This window comes from Gobio gobio (genome assembly GCF_949357685.1).
Source record: "Gobio gobio genome assembly, chromosome: 16".
Lineage (NCBI taxonomy): Eukaryota > Metazoa > Chordata > Actinopteri > Cypriniformes > Gobionidae > Gobio > Gobio gobio.
Window position 1 is genome coordinate 12,363,336 of NC_137109.1, and position 19,674 is coordinate 12,383,009.

The window sequence follows — 19,674 nt, forward strand, 5'->3', positions numbered from 1 at the left end:
ATCTATCAGTCTTACAAGTTCAGCATAGCAATCAGCATTCTTCCGCCCGTCTTCAGCTAGCTGTTCTTCGTTAGCACCAGTGGGCTCATGCAAAATAGTCTCTTTTAGCTTTAGAGTGTGAAGATAGCTTAAGAATCTTGTTTCCCAAAGATCATATTTATCTTCAGATCCATCAAACAAAGAGTGTGTTGCCATGACTCCTACCGCTCTGTTCGCCATTTTATAGGATCGCCGACTTTTCTTCTTGTCTCTTCAGTTTAAGCTTTATCGTTAGCTTCACAGAACGCGTTATACGTTGCGTCTAACTTACTCACGCTCGTTGTTTCCGTCACTGGGCCCATAACCTGTTGAGCACCCGAGTGCGCCTTTTACTTTCACTCGCGTGTGGGAAAACAAACGAAACGTTGCTCAGTGCTTATTCATCCTTTGTAGCAGCTTTTATTTTCAGCAACCTCACTTGAACATTAACATCAGTTCACATGTTTCTTCAACTAAGAACATCACGTAATCACAACGTCATCACGTACAAAACCGTATACCTCCAAATAAAAACAATAGGCAATTTTGTATACCGTAATGTAATGTATAAGGGCGCAATACTTTTAACACCGACTGAGCCTGGTTTCTCCCAAGGTTTATTTTTCTCCATTATGCCACCTGATGGAGTTTTGGTTCCTTGCCACTGTCGCCTTTGGCTTGGCTTGCTCAGTTGGGGACACAACATTTTCAACTAAATATTCAAATACATTTTAAACTATATTACTGATCTGCCCGCATTGTCACTATATGATAATTGAAATGAGCTGGATAACATTACCGTTTTCTCCAGAACGGCTGCACAGCCGAATCAAATTCTGTTGCATTATTTTCCTGTTTAACAATGTGAAGCTTCTTTGAAACAATCAGTATTGTAAAAAGCGCTATATAAATAAAGGTGACTTGACCAGTGCACAAAGTGTCGGTCCATAAAGAGTTTGGTGTGGAGGAACTTGACTGGCCTGCATAGAGTCCTGATCTCAACCCGATAGAACACCTTTGGGATGAATTAGAGCGGAGACTGCGAGCCAGGCCTTCTCGTCCAACATCAGTGCCTGACCTCACAAATGTGCTTCTAGAAGAATGGTAAAGCCTTCCCAGAAGAGTTGAAGCTGTTATAGCTGCAAAGGGTGGGCCAACTTCATATTAAACCCTACGGATTAAGAATGGGATGTCATTAAGTTCATGTGCATGTAAAGGCAGACGTCCCAAAACTTTTGGCAATATAGTGTATATATATATATTTTGTATATGTGGTTTGGACGTGGCATCCATCAAAAATAGGCTAAGCTCCTATCTCTAGCGAAGTAGCGTGGAGAGCTGCAATGCTGTTCCAAGTTTAGTAAAGCCAAACATATGGAGATGGTTATGTGATGCATGCAAATATATTGTGAAAATATATTGTAGGTAGAGGCATGTTTTTCCAATGAGCATACGTTGGTTTATCAGATGGATAGAAATTATTATTAATAAATACAAACTATGAGTATAAAGATGGATGGTAGATGATAGTAAAGCTCCTAATGTTTTCACAGGTAACATCAGATAAAGAGAAGAAGCTCCTGTTTACAGTGTTTGATGAAAACAGAAGCTGGTACTTTGAGGAGAACATTAAGAGGAATAGTGAAGATCCAACAAGGATTAACCGCAATGATCCAGATTTCTACAATTCAAACGTCATGCACAGTGGGTGTTGTTTCTTTAGTCTCTGGATGTACAACATGGGATAATCTGTGGTAGCTTTGGGTAGTTTGTATTATTATACCAAACTTAATTAACCTCCGTTTTTAATTGTCTGTTTCAGCTGTTAACGGTTTCATGTTCAATCACCTACAATTCAAGATGTGTGTTGGCGATGTCATACTCTGGCATGTGGCGAGCATTGGTATGCAAAGCAACTTCCTGTCAGTCTACTTCACAGGAAATACGTTTGAGAAGGACAAAACATATGGCACTGTCCTCACACTCTTCCCAATGACTGGAGACACGGTGACCACTGAAGTGGAGATGCTAGGTAAGGGTCAAATGTCAAGACATTGCCTGGAGGGAAAGGTTTGATGTAAGGTTATTATTGTTGACTAAAATTAAAAAAAACATTATGTTACCTGAAATAAAATAAACCTTAACTAAAATAAAATGTAAAAAAAAAAAAAAAAATTTATTATTTATTTTCTTATTTTATTTAAGTTAGTTGCTACATTTCTAATTTTGTTTGAGTTGAAGTAATAAAATAACTAAAATTAAAAGCCGAAAAGCTATACAAATCGCTGGACCAAAATGTATAATAATTAAAAAAAGAAAATTATGTTCCCTTTCCCGGTCACGTTTGATGTACGTCGGACGTCATCGACGATTTGGGATCACTTTAGGGATCCCCTATCATTTTCGAGATATAGAGAACGGGCCAATGGGCCATTGGCGTGTGAGATTTGCATCTTGCGCTCCGCCCCGCGCCGCGGGTATAAACAGGAAGCAAGAGCAGCGCACTATTGTCATTCACTTCGGAGCCGAACAGCGTTGATGAAGCAAGACTACTTTTCTAAAAGAGAGCCTATCTATAAGAGAGATACTCCAGAGAACGAGAGGGACGCTTTGTGTTGGCAAAAAGGCACAATCAGCGTGACCGCATGCTCACCGCTGCATCTGCATAACAAACTGCTGTTCTCACAGCAACTGTCGGTTCGGTGAGGGCGTTTGTCTCCACTTATCCACTTATCTCCTGTGTGCTGCCGCGGTCTTCCCCTGGGTGCTTCAGCACCGTTAAAAGAGCGTTTCCACACAAAAGAGCAACACGGGTGTGACACTGCATCTTTTTCAAGACGTCATTCCACCCGTGTTTCCGAATGCGGTTGTTTCCTGTCCTGACGGCCACGATCCCTCTCGCATAAACATGTTGAGACTGCGTTCGTGGGTGATCCATGTTCTCTCAGGGGAACGGGATCACGTCAACACGCTGTTCATCTCACCTTCCTCGTGAGGGTTTGAGTGTTCAGTGCGCTGTGTGCCATCTAGCTGCCGGGTGACAGTGCGGGTTGTCACGGCAATCCAGCGCGCATCGCTCGACGTTTCAGATGCGCAGTCGAGACTGTGACCCCTCAAACAGGGTTGAGTCCCTTTGCTTATACCCCGATCTAGTTTCTTTTTTGGTGCACCAGAAAAACTGCCACTGGTGTTAAAAACAGCCAGTGGTACCCAAATTCTTAAGAGCAGTTCCAATACCACTGGGTCTCGGGAGCGATCAACCTGAAGGACGCATACTTTCATGTCTCGGTTTTCCCTCGACGCAGACCGTTCCTACGCGTTGCATTCGAGGGACAGGCATATCAGTACAGAGTCTTACCCTTCAGGCTGTCCCTGTCACCCCGTGTCTTCACGAAAGTTGCGGAGGTGCCCATTGCCCCCATGAGAGAGCATGGGGCACCTCAGCCAGTTGGGGTTTCAGGTCAAGGGATAAAAGAGCAAACTCTGCCCCACGCACTCTTTTCTCTGTACAGAGCTGGACTCAGTCGGTCTGACAGCGCGCCTCACCGAGCATCAGCACCAGCATCCAGTCTGTGTTGAACTGCTTGAATTCGTTCAAATGCAGGACAGCGGTACCACTGAAACACTTTCAGAGGCTCCTGGGGCATATGGCATCCGCAGACGTAGTAACGCCGCTGGGATTGCTTCATATGAGACCGCTTCAACGCTGGCTACACGACAGAGTCCCGAGATGGGCGTGGCACAGCAGAACCCTCCGTGTCCAAGTGATGCAGAGATGCCGCCAAACTTTCAGCCCGTGGTCGGACCCTTCGTTTCTACAGGCAGGAGTGCCTCTAGAACAAGTGTCCAGGCATGCTGTTATCTCCACAGATGCCATCTTCACGGATCACCATCGTGAGATGGTGGTCCAGTGGGTTAAACCATGGAACTGATTTGCAGAAGGTTGCTGGTTTGATCCCAGCCAGCCAGTGTGTCCTTGAGCAAGGAACTTTACTCCATGTTGCTCCAGGGGAATTGTCCCTGTAATAATGGCACTGTAAGTCGCTTTGGATAAAAGCGTCTGCCAAATATATAAATATAATATATAATGGATGCCTCATCCACCGGCTGGGGTGCCACGTACAACGGGCTTGTGGACGGGGCCACAACTGCAATTGCATATCTTTGCCTGGAGTTGTTAGCAGTTCGTCTTGCACTCAGCCTCTTCAAGGAGCCGCTCAGAGGCAAGCACGTTCTGGTCCGTACGTTGCATTGGATTGTCTGCCCCCACCGATGTGTCTCTATAGTGGAATTTAACTAATTTCATAAATTAACTTTGCAGTAATTGAACTGAACTGAATCAACACTGAACGGACTTGAGCTGAATAATGACACTATTGTCATTTGAATTAATTGGAAATATTATTAAAACTTTAATATATATTAATGACATAAAATAACAAAAAATAATGCTGTTTAGAGGCAGAGCAAGTTATCCATGAAATATTAGTTAGAGAATTATTCATGATTAGAACCTGTTTGGATTTCATGTTCATAATGCTGATGTCTGATCTTTGTAGGTGAATGGGAGGTCAGCGCGTTTGACCCCTCTCTGAAAATGCGAGGCATGAGCATTCGCTACACAGTTCTTAATTGTGAAAGAGTGCTTCCCATGGTGGACAACGAAGACTACGGTGACGACTACGATAACTTCCTGATTCCACGGGGCACAATGCTAAATAACCACACTATCGCCATTCGTGTATGCCGAAACAGAACTGTGACGGACTCGATTGGACAAGTAAACATGAGCCGTGCTTCAGACAATGAGAGACAAAACAGAACCCGTGTATGTGAGATAAGATATGTTCCGCTAAAGCGGGAAAAAGATCTGGATGCGTTATCACAGGGTGGAATTCCACAGGATATTTTGGATGAACTGGATGAGGAGATGGGAAATTCTTTGGTACGTCAGAAAAGATCAGAGTCTTACATAAGTAGGACAGAGTTACCAAACAAGATTGATCCTACAGTCCCAAGTGCCACAGAAAACAGGGAATTAACAGGGGAACGTCAAAATTTTGACGTTGCAAACATTCAGCCGGATGCAGATAAACACACACATCCAAGTGGTAAAACAACAAATGACCTGTTTAGAAAATTCCTTCTTAAAGATACAAACTTGTCAACTAACCTCAGTCAACTTACAAATGGCTCTATGGAGGTCGTGTCAGAGAAACCGAGGAATTGGCGGGAGTTGTTGAGCGCCGGCAAAGATAAAATCAACAAAGTGGATGTGAAAGTTCTGAGCATCAACGAAGTTCTGGAAGACTCTGGAAGTTCTGGTCTAAAGCAGGACAAGATGGAGGAAAGTTTGAATCCACTTAACTATAATTACAAAGATTCAAAGAAGTTCCAACCAGATTTGGAACCGGTTTTGGAGCCAATGTTAATTTTATCAGATAACCAGACATATGGCAGGAAATCATTGGCAAGTGACTATGATGATTATAGCGATGAGGGAAGCGTTTTTGGTTCGGATCATCAGGCTGAAAATAATGTGGGCATTAGGTCGACAGAGTCGAGGTTTCGCAGTTACTACATTGCGGCAGAGGAAATCTTGTGGGATTATGGGATTAATAAACCAGCTCAGCTCATCAAACCAAGGTAAAAATACATGTAAACATATTGATGTGCCACAACCACATTTTTTATCATTTTAGTGAAATACACAAACACACACACACACACACACATTTGACATTAAGCCTTGGTGAGCATAAGAGACAAAAACATTAAAACAATTCAGAACTTTAGACCTTGTCTGGCTATCACCAGACCAAGCTCAATTTAAGATTGAACATTGGTCTGGGGAGTCTGCTCTGTATTTTCTACTGCACAGGCGAGCATAAACGCACATAAATTAAATTACTCTGTACGCAATTGGATAGTCCTTCAACCAATCAGACCACAAGTGGCGTGATAAACAAGCATAATTCAAATTACTCTGTATGAAATTGGATAGTCCTTCAACCAATCAGACCCCAAGAGGCGTGATCAACGGGCAACGACCCATCGCTTCTCTATCCGGCATCGTGATAATCCCTCCAATAGCGTGGCCAGGTGGATAAGCCCGTCTGTGATTGGTTCCCGCAAAAGTGTAACAGAAGCAGTAGAAATAAATGTATGGGTTTCCAGACTGAGTTGCTGGGCGAAATCAAATCGCTGGCAGATCAGGCTGGGTTTACCCAGTCTACTTTAGACCAGTAGTGTGTGTATATATATATATATATATATATATATATATATATATATATATATATATATATATATATATATATATATTTGAATAAAATGCCTTGAAATGTCATAATGCAATGTACTTTTACATTGTGATATTAATATTATTGCTTTTCATATGAAGCCTAAAACCAGCCATAAGGGCCTGCTTAATTGTACTTGCACTAAATATTTGATGTGTCCACAGGGAGATGCGAAGGGGCATGAGAAAATTTTTCCCAGCCTATAAAAAGGTGGTTTTCAGAGCCTATCAGGACAGCGATTTCAAGAATCTAATCAAACGAGGAGAACTGGACGAGCACCTCGGCATTATGGGTCCTGTGTTGAAGGCAGAAATCAATGATGTTCTTACTGTAAGTTTCTTCAATAAAAGGAGGTACTAAAAGCCTCTTGTTTAAAACAAGCCATTGCATTCTTAACTCTTTCCCCACCAGCATTTTTTTTTTTTAAGTTGCCAGCCAGGGTTTTTGATAATTTTCACAAAAATGTAATGGCCCATAGAATATTTGGTTGTATGAATATCTGAGCATGCAATATATCACAAGAAAGATTGATTTATATGATGTTTAATGTTGATGATCACGTTATTTTACATATGCATCTGCTTACATACGATCGCTTGTTTGTTTTTTGCATCTTCTTTGCTTGTGTTTTGATCAGGAGATTCTGTACTCATTCAGATGATGTGTAATAGCGCCCCTGAGCAGGGATTGAGCAGACATGGCACCAGAGGGATGAATCACAGGGTGGATACAGATGACTTGAACTTAGCTGACATAGACAGAGTTGAGACGGAGACTGGGAACAGTGCTGACAAGATGATGAAGACTAAGGACTGACTTAATGGGTCAATCGCCCACACTAATTTCTTACATTTCTTTTCCCATAAGGTGGTTTTCAAGAACCTGGCGTCCAGACCGTACTCCTTCCACTTGCATGGGGTGTACGATAAGACGCCGGGGAGTTTCGGCCCTGGAAATGGCAAAGAAGCATCCAAGGCGGAGGAAGTACCAGGTGATCCAGTTCCTCCGGGTGAGGAGAGGGTGTACAACTGGAGAATCTCCAAACGTCAAGGTCCCTCAACCTCAGAGTTTGACTGCAAAGCTGGGGCCTACTACTCCAACCTCAACATGGTAATTCAATGTACAAAACAGGAATCTGAATTAGGTCGGTTTTGTTGAATTTGAAGAATCGGTCATGTCTGAAGCACAATAGTACATATTTATGTAGTCTTTACCCCCTTCCGTTGTGTTGGGTCAGTTTGACCCACATTCTCAATCTGCTAGAAACAATGAAATAGTTTGAATATTTTCCATTTAGACATGCAAATTTAAATAAAGTGCATGCAAAGTTTTGAAAACGTGCCTATTAGTTCTGCACACCTGAATATGGGTGTTTATAAGGTGTTTTTAATTTCCAGCCTTCATGAACAATTATATATCACCTAAAAATTATTGAATACAAAATGTATAGTAGTTATTAAGATTAATGTGTTTTGGAATTGGTCAAATATGCCTGGAAAAAAATATGATCAGAAAATCAATGTGCCTAATAATTCTGCACACAGTGTGCTTGTCAAACACTAAAATATGAGAACTTATGAAAGACTTGAAGTTTCCTCAAAATTGAAGACTCATCTTCTGAATCATCCAAGGAAAATTCATTGTTTCATTATCTAGTTTCACAGTCCAAAAAGGTTTTTGGTTATTTTATTTTTGGATCTCAATTACTAGACTGTTGCAGCACTGAAAAGAAGCGTGAGAAAAACACATTTTACATGTTTTGATGTTGATTTGTGTCAAATTGCATCAAACCCATTTTGACCTGCAACAATTGAATATAATCGAAAAACAGTTGAAAAATATAATGAATAATCATTCATGTTCCTCAAACAGAAGAGCATAACACTTGAAACTCCAAGGTCATGGGTTTGACACCAGGAATGCATGAAATGATCAAATGTATTGCTTGAATGCAATGCGAGTCCTTTTGGATAAAAGCGTCTGCCAAATGCATACATGTAAATAACTTCTGTATTCCTCCTGCGTCCACCAGGAGAAGGACATAAACTCTGGTCTAATCGGTCCGATGCTGATATGTCGTCCTGGTACGCTCCATTCACGTGTCATGCTTCAGCCTGACGTGACAGATTTCTTCCTTCTCTTCACCACCTTCGATGAAAGAAAGAGCTGGTACCTTGATTACAACATCAGGAAGTTTTGCACCCCACCCTGCCAGGCCAAAGTAAACGATCCATGGTTCGAGATGAGCAACAAGTTTGCAGGTACATAGAGACAAAATTTGTGATTAACAATGAAATTTCTGTAATCACCAGATGAACAGCCTGATCTGTTCACGTCCCCTGTCTCGAAAATGTTTTGCATCTATGGAGTACCCAGTTTCTTTTAAATATATATTTAAAAAAAAAACATTTTGGAAATGCTTTGACCCATGTACATTAACATTTATGCATTTGGCAGACGATTTTATCCTTACATTGCTTTAAAGGTAAACGTTATTAGTTCATGCATTCCTTCGAATTGCTAGTGCCATGCTTTACGGTTTGAGCTAAAGAAATGCATTAAAGGATGAGTTCACTTCAAAATGAAAGTTTCCTGATATTTTACTCACCCCCATCTCATCCAAGATGTTCATGTCTTTCTTTCTTCAGTCGAAAAGAAATTACATTTTTTGAGGAAAACATTCCAGGATTTTTCTCCACATTATGGGCTTCAATGGCAACCAACGGTTGACGGTCCAAATCAATGCAGTTTCAAAGGAAGGGCTTTAGAGGCTCTGCATGATCCCAGACAAGGAATAGGGGCTCAAAAAAAATATATTCATTTTTATTTTATTTTTTTAAATTTGGCTAGATAAGACCCTGTTCTTCGTCTGGGATCATGCAGAGCCTCTGAAGCCCTTCCTTTGAAACTGCATTGATTTGGATCTTCGACCGTTGGTTGCCATTGAAGTCCATTATGTGAAGAAAAATCCTGGAATGTTTTCCTCAAAAAAACGTAATTTCTTTTCGACTGAAGAAAGAAAGACACCTTCGATGAGATGGAGGTGAGTAAAATATCAGGACAATTTTCATTTTGAATTGAACTAATCCTTTAAGAGAGATATTTAAGAACTGTAATAATAGCCACAATGTAATATTGTCTACTTGTAGCTATTAACGGCTACGTGTCAGAAACGCTTCCTGGCCTGATAGTTGAACAGTACCAGACGACTCGCTGGCATCTTCTCAACCTTGGGAGTCAAGGCGAGTTTCACGCTGTACACTTCCACGGACTGCCGTTCGGAGTCGGAAAAGATCAGGATCACCGAATGGGAATTTTCAATCTCTATCCCGGTAAACTATACACAAATCCTGCACACAGCCTGTTAGTATGTTAGGATTATAAATCACAATTCTAATGATGATTTGATGCTCAAGAAACATTTATGATTATTATCAGTGTTGAAAACAGCTTCCTATGTTTGTGGAATCTGTGATACACCTTTTCTCTCTTTCAATATCCATAATTCTATGTCATTTGGCAGGTGTTTTTGGGACGGTGGAGATGAGGCCAGCCATCGTAGGCACCTGGTTAATAGAGTGCACTATAGGAGAACATCAGATGGCCGGCATGAGAGCCAAGATGCTGGTCTACAACCCACGTGAGAGCTTTTCTCGATCTTGCTTGGCATCCTGTTTAATAGTTAAACAGTTAGAGGCACCTGAAACTGATTGATTTTGTTCAACAGGATGCATTCAGCCATTAGGAATGCAGTCAGGGTGGATTAACAACAACCAAATAACAGCATCTGATCACTATGGTAAGAGCAACAAAATGCAACATAAAAAACACAAAATAATAGTACAACAAAAGTATTCAAATGTCTTTGACTTTGTCTGTGATTTTTGCAATGATTTTTGTCAAACTCCTACATAATTTGTCCAGCAACGTTTGTGCTCCTTACATGAATGATTCTTCAAATAATGGGTTTTTTGAGGAGAGATTATAAAACTGGAGCAAACTTGGGCCATATAATCTAGTATTTTTAATACAATTATTTATTGAAATGCCATTTCTCTTAAAGGTTATTGGAAGCCCGATTTAGCCAGACTTGAGTTATCTGGATCTATTAATGCCTGGATGGGCAGAGGCACAGATTCCTGGCTCCAGGTAAAATCAACCTCATGGTTGCAGAGATAACATGCTGTGCTTTGGCTCGTTTTTAAGGAAAACAAGTTATGATTTATTTGTGGCTCATATCTCACAACGCACCACAGACAATAGTGACTCTTTGCACCACAGTCAGTCAGTCAGTCTTGACACATTTTTGTCTCATTCTCAGCAAGACAAAGTGGGAAATATTTTTGGGATACTATAAATAGGTTTGTACAGTAGATTGTATTTAACCTTTGCTTTAACAGTGTTTGAAAGAGCAAGAAAAAGAAAGTAAGCTTGTAGGATACACAACAATTGACTATTTTAAACAGGATACCTATGATCATGGAAAACCTTGAAATACAGTGCATCCGGAAAGTATTCACAGCGCTTCACTTTTTCTACATTTTGTTATGTTTCAGCCTTATTCCAAAATGGATTAAATTCATAATTTTGTTCCTCAATTCTACAAACAATACCCCATAATGACAACGTGAAAGAAATTTGTTTGAAATCTTTGCAAATTTATTTTTAAAAAATCACATGAACGTAAGTATTCACAGCCTTTGCTCAATACTTTGTTGAAGCACCTTTGACACCAATTACAGCCTCAAGTCTTTTTGAGTATGATGCTACAAGCTTGGCACACCTATTTTTGGTCAGTTTCCCCCCATTCTTCTTTGCAGGACCTCTCAAGCTCCATCAGGTTGGATGGGGAGCGTCGGTGCACAAGCATTTTCAGATCACTCCTGAGATGTTCAATCAGGTTCAAGTCTGGGCTCTGGCTGGGCCACATTCACAGAGTTGTCCCGTAGCCACTCCTTTGTTATCTTGACTCTGTGCTTAGGGTCGTTGTCCTGTTGGAAGATTAACCTTCGCCCCAGTCTGAGGTCAAGAGCGCTCTGGAGCAAGTTTTCATCAAGGATGTCTTTGTACATTGCTGCATTCATCTTTCCCTTGATCCTGACTAGTCTCCCAGTTCCTGCCGCTGAAAAACATCCCCACAACATGATGCTGCCACCACCATGCTTCACTGTAGGGATGGTTTTGGCCATGTGATGGGCGGTGTCTGGTTTCCTGACATCCAGACATGATGCTTGCCATTTAGGCCAAAGAGTTCAATCATTGTTTCATCAGACCAGAACATTTTGTTTCTCATGGTCTGAGAGTTCTGCAGGTGCCTTTTGGCAAACTCCAGGTGGCCTTTTACTGAGGAGTGGCTTCCGTCTGGCCACTCTACCATACAGGCCTGATTGGTGGAGTGCTGCAGAGATGGTTGTTCTTCTGGAAGGTTCTCCTCTCTCCACAGAAAAATGCTGGCACTCTGTCAGGGTGCTCCAGAGTCCTTGTGGTTCCAAACTTCTTCCATTTACGGATGATGGAGGCCACTGTGCTCATTGGGACCTTCAATGCTGCAAAACATTTTCTGTACCCTTCCCCAGATCTGTGCCTTGATACAATCCTGTCTCTGAGGTCTACAGACAATTCCTTGGACTTCATGGCTTGGTTTGTGCTCTGACATGCACTGTTAACTGTGGGACCTTATATAGACAGGTGTGTGCCTTTCCAAATCATGTCCAATCAACTGAATTTACCACAGGTGGACTCCAATCAAGTTGTAGAAACATCTCAAGGACGATCAGTCGGAACAGGAGCTATTTTATTTTATACATTTGAAACAATTTCAAACAAACTTCTTTCACGTTATCATTATGGGGTATGGGGTAGAATTGAGGAAAAACGTATTCAATTTAATCCACTTTGGAATAAACCTGTAACATAACCAAATGTGGAAAAAGTGAAGCGCTGATTAAATCGCTAGACATTGCAAGACAAACACAAACAGAATCCATATCTAACCCTCCATATCTATCTTGTCTGTTTTAGGTGGATTTGTTAAAGCCCATGCTCCTCCATGGTATTCAGACTCAGGGTGCAAAGATGGGTTTTAGCGAGTATTTCTCCATTTTGTACAGCATCAGTTACAGCACTGACCTGGAGAACTGGACCATGTACAAAGGAAACAGCAGCAAGTCATCTTACGTCAGTACCAACATCTGAATTTACACAAAAACAGACTGATTTAAAGGGGCCATATTGCACACTTTGCTATGTAGCGTTTTATTTTCCCCCCTCCAGTCCTCTTATGTTAGTAATATTTATTTCACCAAAAACTGACATAATTTATTTTTGCCAACATGACCATTTCCATGTTCCGGGGCGAATATTTTATTATTAACACTAACATCAATAGGATTGATATTCAAAACGGTGAGTAGGACTGCACGATAATGGTTAAACTGATAATCACGATTATTTTGCTAAAAATTATTATCATGATTATTCTATCAAAAAGGGTAATGTAGTTATAGCCATTTTGCATTTTCTTTACCAACCTACACTTCACCCAAAAGGCCTGTAGGTTTTACAAAATGGCAGTTGAGCCCAGAATATGAACGCAATTCGTTTAATTATGTTAGTGTTTTCCTCCCATAGAAAACCGTATTTAAAAAAGCTAACTAACTACTAAGTGATATTAAAAGATCAAATTCTGCACAAACCAATTTTTCTGTATCGTATGCTTTATTAGTAGTGTTTGCTAAGTTCACTGCAGCGCATATGTTTGTTTTCAGATCATCAGCGCTTATTCCGCATTTAGAGCGAGAGCGTGCTCAGAGTAGACAGATTGCACAGATTAAGTAAAACACTGGGAAGAAAGTATATCCTTTTAAGGGAAAAGCTCTATTTGGGGGATTTAAGCTCTTCGCATCCACAAGCATGACTGCTAGTTGAGGCTTGTTACCAATGCAAGATAATGCAAATCCCAAAGAAAAAACACGTTCTAAGGATAAATAACGAGCGGGCCAATATCGTGACGATTATTTGTAATCAATCGAGAGAAGATATCTTTATCGCGATTAAAATACGATTAATCGTGCAGCCCTAATGGTGAGCACGTGCTGATCTGTTTACGGTTTGTGTTGGTTTCCCTTTTTGAATGAAGAATATAGACGAATATATCTGCAGAAACAGACAGTTGTCTCATTTACAGAAAGTGCATGCTAGTTGGCAGTCGGCTGTAGTCCTTTTGGTGTGCAAGTGCTTCTTTTTAGCCCTGATGAGGCGACAACACAGTTGGCTTTCATCAGCGCTAGTTCTGTGGCATCAGTTTGGTGTGTCCCTATACCCTTAGAGGCTCTCTCACTACATGCCACATCAAAAATGTGAAATTAGAAATTATATTTAACTCAAAGAAAATTAAGCCTATTTTAGCACTATTAAGATCTCAAAAATAAAATCTCTGGGCACATTATGAAGAGCGAAAAGAATTTGGGATGGAAATATAATGAATAATGAAACTGACAGATTTAATTCACATATTGATATATGTCAGACTCTTAGGGTATGTTTACACGACAGCAATGTGCTAAAAAGTGAAAAGTTTTTCCTTTGTACAGATGACAACATTATACAAAACGATCCCCGTTCACACGGATCCATGAAAATTACTAATAACGCTGTTTTATGAATGGCAGACAAGTAGTCGGAGATGTCACTCTGTAAAGAACGACTACACGCTAAACACTATACGTAATCGCCTACACTCTTCACAGTTTTCACAGATTTGTGTTTTTGTAGTTTACACAGAGATGATAAGGGTGTCGTTTTCAAAAACTTAAACTTTGAAACACGTTTTTCAGGCCACCAAAATGCTGTTGTTGTTTAAATGAACAGCAAAAAAAGCATAAAAAGTCTTCCGTTTTTAGTTTTAAAAAAATAGTGTTGTGTAAACGGTCCCTTATTTGATTCTCTAGAAAATTCCTAGTTTATCTCTACCACTTTTTGGTGATAATCATTATATTTTAAGAGCTATTTTTAGAAAAGAGTTTTAGTTGGCCACTGAAAACACAAAACCTCCCTAAATCTCCCACCCCTTAAACATCACAATCTTTAAAACAAAATGCATAATGAAACTCACACCAATATCATTTTTTCCAGTGAAACTGCTTTGCTTTGATTTCAAAGAAGCGCTACCCTGATTCTAAATTTGACTATTTTTACTGCATATCTTTCATACTTTCAGTATTATTCACATCTGTTTTATTGCTTATTTGATATCAGCCCTTCAATGGAAACATGGATGGTTCCAGAATAAAAGAGAACTTATTTTCTCCACCCATCGTGGGTCGCTACATCCGGATTCACCCATCGACCTTCCAGAAGCAGCCCACCCTGAGGATAGAACTGCTGGGATGTGACCTCAATAGTGAGTGAACACACACACACACACACACACACACACAGAGAATGATGAGATCACAGCATTGTCTAATGATGAAGTCAATTGTGAGATGGTCATTATTCAATGACTTTGCAAAGCACATTTCTCTGTTTACCTTTGTATGTCATTTTTATCAGCATGTAGCGATTTAAAAGCTCTTGATATTTTTGTTTGTTCATGAGTGTCTGTCATCCTGCTGGAGCATCAGAAAGATTAACTTCCTACTTTCATTCAAGCTTCAAGGCTTTGTAACTACAGCATTCCTTGTGTTTACTCTTTTTGAAGCACTTTTTCTCCCTTCAAGCATCAAAGCTTCATTATAAGAAAAAGTCTCTCTAACTCGAGAGAGCTGAATAATGCATGTGTTTCTACACATCCAGAAACACTTCTCCAAAACAAGGCCTTAGCAGTATAGATGTTTTTTTCAGACTTTAATCTTTTTCCCAACCATTGCATTAGCTAAATATATTTATGGAGAAAATTTAAAATCGAACACCGAATGAATATTCAAATATTCTGGTTCAGCCCTAATGGAGATGAAAAAACCCACCCTGTACAGCTATGATCAGCTGTTAGTCCATGTTGGCTGAGTTTTCAATGTTGTTAGTTGTCTCATGTAGCCAGAGCTTCAGACTGACGGCAGAAGGTCTGGACTCTATTGCAGCTTTCAATGGCCAAGGACCGCCCAAGAGGACGTTTGACTGACATGTAACGCAACCAATCACAGTTAGTTTTGTTACATTGTCACAGTTGTAAACATGACAGCGTTCTTCTTCTACGAGGGAGTTTGGCATCATTTCATTTGTTCCAGGCGGACCATTAAAGAATGAAACACACACATCTCGTGTGAAGTCAGATGATGACTTCGAAACTCCTGAAGTGTTTCCAGATAAGAGTGCCATATGCATCAGACATTCAGACAACGGTCCGTGGGCTACATTTAAAATAACGAACTTGAGCGTGCAAAAGACATGACATGTGAATGGCCCCTAATACTTTCATGTTTCTAGTGATAAAGTATGTTTATGAGCTGCTTAATTCATTACATTTATTCCAAATAAAAAATTACTTAAAACTAAATTAAGACTAAATCCATAAAATGGTCCCATGGTGAAACCCCTAAAAGGTTAGGAACCGCCTGACAGAATCCTTCCAGGTTCCATATAGAACCTTTTCTTCTAAGAGTGTAATATGAGCAGATATTTAAAATGAACAAATCTCATTAAAGTATCAATGATACTAAAATAACACTGCTTCAAACCAATAAGAGCCTGTTTGTTTGTGTGTTCTTCAGGTTGTTCTATGCCGTTGGGAATGGAGCGCAGGATGATTCCCGACAGTAGCATCAGCGCCTCCTCGTTCTTAAAAACGTGGTTACTGTCCTGGAGTCCCGACCTCGCTCGACTCCACAAGGAGGGACGAGCAAATGCATGGAGACCCAAGGTATCCATCCATCCATCTAGATATCTCCGGTCTGGGGTGCGTTTCCTGGACAACGTCGTAACTCTCTGCTTAACTTCTAGTACGATGCATCGTTGAAGAAATCAACTAGCTAGTCACGACTGTTTCCTGAAACTTGTCACAAATTTGTCGCTCAACCACGTTGGTTAATACGTGACATGCAGGTGGTGGTGTAATAACTTATTTTAATGAATCGGTTTGAGAATGTATTAATGCCAGATTTTTTAATATATCAATTAGGGACATTGGATCTGGGGACTAATTCTCAAGTTTTTTGCTTTATTTCTGGATTCAATCATAGGCTCGTTCTTGCATACTAGAGCATATAGGCCTATGCGCACTCTTCAAAAACACCTCTTTAAATCTCTTGACAAACTTAAACAACGTAAATGACATTTGTATGTATTCCAAATAAAAGATATCGATTGTACTGAATGTCAGCTAGCTTATTTTGTTCAAGATAAGGATTTATTAAGCCCACATGCAGGGCTCGACATTAACGCTTGTCCAGGACAAGTGGATTTTTTGAAGGGACAAGTGAAAGAGAATTTTACTTGCCCGACGGACAAGTAGCCTGATAAAACGTCATTAACAAAAATAACTAGGGAATCACCCAAATGCAATAATGATTCTGCATTCATTACTGTAAGTGGCGATTGACAGTAAATGATAATAATGTATAATGAACTGACGGTAACTAACGTTGCACTGTTTACGCTTGCGCAGCCTCTAGAGGAGAAATCGAGACAAATGTGCACCGCTCACACAGAGAAACTCAGTTAACACACTGCAGTAAAAATGTAGAAATGTGGAGTTTATTTATATTTATAACATGATACAGTTGCAACGTCACATTACCAAGAGTGCCGTTTTCCTGAATAACATCACGACTGAAAAGGACACTGATTTCAAATGACAGCTCCTTAAACAATGATTAACATTAAGTCACTTACATTTTAGATGCAATATTGAAGGTTTTTGTTCAATTTCAGCAGCGAAAATAGTTCCAAAAGATCACAGCAGAACGCGTGTCACAGATTCAGCGTTTTGAATGAATCGATAGAATCAAAGATTCAATGAACTATTCGTAAACGATTGCCTCATTCTTGAATGAATCAGTGTTTGAACGAATCGACTCAATGACTCACTCATTCAGACGGTCACCTGCTGCCACCTACTGGTGGTTTAGTTTCATCTTTCCAACATTTCTTATTTGTATATTCAAAAAATATTTAAAACAATCTCATAACATTATTTAATGCAGTTGTAATTTTTCAGTGTAAATTATTTAATTGGTAGGCCTAACTGTTTAATTGGTGACTGGTAACAGCCAGTGTCGTCTTCTAATTTAATTTATTGATCCAATTTAAGAATATAAAAGGAAATCTGAATCATAGCCTATATTTAAAAAGATTAAGGGAAAAATGCCCTTTATAAAAGGTAAAAATATCACAAATATGCATATGTCAAAGCTGATTGAACACTGGTGAGAATATTGCTTCAGAATAAATTTTATTTACAACACACACAAAAAAAACAAAACAAAAATTTCCGGACAAGCACATTTTTTACTCGGACAAGTGGATGACAGATTTACTTGTCCGAAGGACAAGCACGTGAACATGCTTAATGTCGAGCCCTGACATGTCATGCAAACAAGAAACTCTGCTTCTAACCACAGGTCGAGAGCTGTCGTTCCAACCACACAATGTTTGCAATGCTGTTTGCGAATGTTTGTTGGAACTATGGTTTCAGGAAACACACCCCTGTCTGTCTGTCTATCTATTTATCTATCTGTATATCTATCTATCTATCGCATGTTTTTATTATAGAGTGAAAGTGAATTTTCTCTCTACTTGTGTGTGTGTTTTCTAAGCCCATTGTGAGTGTTTCCTCTGCCCTGTCTGTCTCTGTGAAAGATCCCTCCATTGTCTTAATCTCTTTATGATTTTTAAGTTATCACTCTCTCTATTTCCCCTTTGAGCAAGACTGCACATAAAGAGCCAAGCATTGTCAGAGAGGTTGATTTATGAGTTATTTAGAGATATTATATAGTGTGCCGCTCTGATCCACATGCAATTTTGTTCTGCATTATAACAATATTTTAGGCCCGTTCACACCAAAGATGATAACTATAAAGATATCAATCGTTCTCAATATTAAAGAATAGCAGAGTTCACACCAGAACTATAACGATATAGAGAAACAATATAATTGGAATCCCTTTCAGAGCAGCCAATCAGAATCCATCCTGCTGTAATGAGCTCAAACATTTAAAGTGGCAGACAAGTACGCAGTCAAAAAAAAAAGTTAATAAAATATAGAGAAAAACGGAACAGTTAATTTTCCTCCAGAACATTATCCATTTAGTTTACGGACGTGTTCTTTAAAAGGTACATAACACACACAGTTTGTGCCAATCTCATGTTAATCTTAGAGCATTATTGCATCATTTATATTTCCCAAGATTTCCCTTTAGTTTTATCATATTTATAAAAGACAGATATGCTGTACCCAGGGGCGTAAATTTCATCTAACAGTAGGGGGGGACGATAAACATGAAATTTCTCAAGAGCAATTTTTGAAGGGGACACAAATAATACAGCCAAAATCGTACTTGTAAGGATATGTGTACCACACAAAAAAAAATAAAAAAAACAATTTGTGCTTATTTGGCGTTTGGTGCACTGAAAAATTATCTAATGTCCGTTTTTCTTTTCTCTGTCATTTTATCTGACCAACAACACAAAGCAATAGTTGTTTAAATATGAGTAAGGTTCACCACACAGTCATATTATATAAAATTATCTTGCATCCTCCACATAGTATTTTATACTATGATATTCAGATCTTTAGATATTCAACTGCAGCAAGCCCTCTGATCTGCCACTTATCATATTGAGCAAAACCCTACACAGATCTGACAGAGCGCCGTGCGCATATATTTGCGCCAATTCGAGGGCGGGCTGCTTGAATTATGGGTTCATTAGCCTATTATTCTTAATGAAAAACACAGCAAGAAAACAGTACAATGACACACTCCCTTAAATAGGCACTTTTACATTTCGCTTTGAAACCAAAACTTCCGCGATCATCTTGTCTGTCAGCTGTTTGCTCTAGTGATGAATGAAATCTGACTCTCGTTCGGCTCGTGCTGTATTGAGCAGTTGCCTAATCTGTATTAAAGAGAAAAGAGTCACTTCATCTGATGTTTAAAGTGAATAAAATAGCATTGACAGCTTACTAGAGTTTCACAACTGCTGTCTGAAGAGCTTTGTTCTCTCCCCAAACTTGTGGTGGTAGTTTTTTTACGTTCTATAGGTAACGTTAGTTGAGGTGCGCGGTGGATCAAACCACTGTGGGGCAAGGGGGAGGGGGGACTCAAAATGTTTCTAAACTTAAGCGCATTTTTTGTCCCGTTTGCTTTTGTATTGTTTTACTATTTACACATTTATTTTAAATATATATCATTATATT

At 39.6% G+C, this 19,674-nt stretch overlaps 1 protein-coding gene across 1 annotated transcript in view; it reads left to right on the forward strand.

The window, feature by feature from the left end:
* f8 (coagulation factor VIII, procoagulant component) overlaps positions 1–19,674 on the forward strand; it is a 54,175-nt gene that overhangs the window by 31,036 nt on the left and 3,465 nt on the right. The window contains exons 11-23 of the mRNA XM_079838726.1: positions 1,572–1,722; positions 1,841–2,050; positions 4,578–5,664; positions 6,485–6,650; positions 7,188–7,430; positions 8,353–8,581; positions 9,470–9,652; positions 9,844–9,960; positions 10,048–10,119; positions 10,384–10,469; positions 12,342–12,497; positions 14,577–14,721; positions 16,031–16,179. Of these exons, the coding sequence (XP_079694852.1) occupies positions 1,572–1,722; positions 1,841–2,050; positions 4,578–5,664; positions 6,485–6,650; positions 7,188–7,430; positions 8,353–8,581; positions 9,470–9,652; positions 9,844–9,960; positions 10,048–10,119; positions 10,384–10,469; positions 12,342–12,497; positions 14,577–14,721; positions 16,031–16,179 (2,994 nt within the window). The remainder of the gene's footprint in view (positions 1–1,571; positions 1,723–1,840; positions 2,051–4,577; positions 5,665–6,484; positions 6,651–7,187; positions 7,431–8,352; positions 8,582–9,469; positions 9,653–9,843; positions 9,961–10,047; positions 10,120–10,383; positions 10,470–12,341; positions 12,498–14,576; positions 14,722–16,030; positions 16,180–19,674) is intronic.